At 52.9% G+C, this 1,724-nt stretch overlaps 1 protein-coding gene across 1 annotated transcript in view; it reads left to right on the top strand.

Annotated features, from left to right (window-relative positions):
• Positions 1 to 1,724, top strand: part of VOLCADRAFT_99213 (uncharacterized protein) — a gene marked incomplete at both ends in the record, with an annotated part of 22,142 nt that overhangs the window by 6,273 nt on the left and 14,145 nt on the right. Inside the window, one exon of the mRNA XM_002958000.1 lies at positions 1,584 to 1,658. Coding sequence (XP_002958046.1) covers positions 1,584 to 1,658 — 75 coding nt within the window. The remainder of the gene's footprint in view (positions 1 to 1,583; positions 1,659 to 1,724) is intronic.

Below are 1,724 nucleotides of genomic sequence, written 5' to 3'. Positions count from 1 at the left end.
GGTTGGAGGGAGGGAGGGTGAAATGATGGAAGGATGGAGATGGAGCGCCATGTCTCCCTTAGTTCACACCCCGAAGGAAAAAACAGCCACACGGCTCTATGGGCCCGGAGGCCCCAGTGTTATTAGCATATGCATCATTCGCGCCCACACGAATCCCCCAGGGTCCCTGTCGTGTTTAAAGCATTTAGCCGGTGGCTCCCCTGTTTGTTGGACTGGACAACTACAGGAAATCCACAAACACAACGTGCAGAGGCACACAAACGCGCGGCATGCTAAAACAGCCATCAAGCTTGTAAACGTCACACCAGAGCCTTCTCCATGTGTTAAGAATTGTATATTCGTTGGCGGCCCGTGGCGTGCAAGCGAGATGTTCTTGTGCGCACGCAGCGACCGCGGGTGCGCATGTGTATGCATTAGGATTGTATATTCGTTGGCGGCCCGTGGCGTGCAAGCGAGATGTTCTTGTGCGCACGCAGCGACCGCGGGTGCGCATGTGTATGCGTTAGGATTGTATATTCGTTGGCGGCTCATGGCGTGCAAGCGAGATGTTCTTGTGCGCACACAAAGACCGCGGGTGCGCATGTGTATGCATTAGGATTGTATATTCGTTGGCGGCCCGTGGCGTGCAAGCGAGATGTTCTTAAAAACCATGCTCTGTGGCGCTCTGCTTCCCGTATGTTAACTTTCGCACGTGTGGAACGATGCAGAACTATAGGTTTGACGGAGGCGCAAAACAAAGCTTTCATGCTCAAATGGAGCACGACAATGGACGTTCGGTGACATGTCCACACCACACAAGCACCTCCACAGACTAAAGCGAGCGATGCGAATGTAGACGTGTCAATGTTTTGAGGACATGACCTGGGGTATGGTGCTGCCTCTCCTTTACAAGAGACCGCACAGCCACGGGCGGCTAATGTCCGGACACACCATCGAACAACATCCGCCTGGCAAACTGTGTTTCATCAAGCAGCACTGCAAATGAGGTGCGAAATGCTCAATATATACTTGATTACAGCATCTTTAATGTCCAAAAAGCCGTCGGCAATGACAACAACACTCAGAGCGGCACTGACAACGGCTCATGCAACGGCTCGTACAACGATTCTAACCACCAGCGAACAAACTGCGACGCGACCAGAGACATCATCTCACACATAGATATAAAATCATGAATAATGGAAACAAACAAGCTTGCCCCTGCTCTGCTTCGCATCCCGCGCTCCCACCTCGTCAGTCCAATCATGGGCTGCAAATCCCAACGCAGCACGACGTCGCCATGACAAGCATTAATTTGATACATACTGAGTCAACACACATGTGCGCAGCGAGAAGAAATCTATAGCGTAAAAAGGTGTGTTTTGCTCCGTGTGCACATGCGAGCTCCGCACCGCACCCATACAAGTATCTCGTGCAATCCCCCAACCGCCGTATCGACAAATCCAGGCTACAAACCCTCAAAACAAAGCAAGCACTCAGGCCCTGCAATATTGTCTTGCGTTACACAGCATTATTCTACCTGGTACAGGCCTCCTGTATAACATAACAACATCCCCCAGCCCCCCTTTCCCCCCTTTTGTCAGATGGACTGCATCAGCAGCAAACCCGCACTGGGTGGCCGTCTCGTTGGCAGCGAAAGGAGCGAGAGGATGTGCGAGGTAAGGGGCCGCGCTAGAAAACCCTACCCTGCGCCCCCCCAAGCCCAACGCCGCCCTCCCCTGTGG

Source organism: Volvox carteri (assembly GCF_000143455.1).
Source record: "Volvox carteri f. nagariensis unplaced genomic scaffold VOLCAscaffold_84, whole genome shotgun sequence".
In the NCBI taxonomy this organism is placed as follows: domain Eukaryota; kingdom Viridiplantae; phylum Chlorophyta; class Chlorophyceae; order Chlamydomonadales; family Volvocaceae; genus Volvox; species Volvox carteri.
Note: the sequence above shows the minus strand (reverse complement) of the source record. Positions and strands in the feature narration are given on the sequence as shown.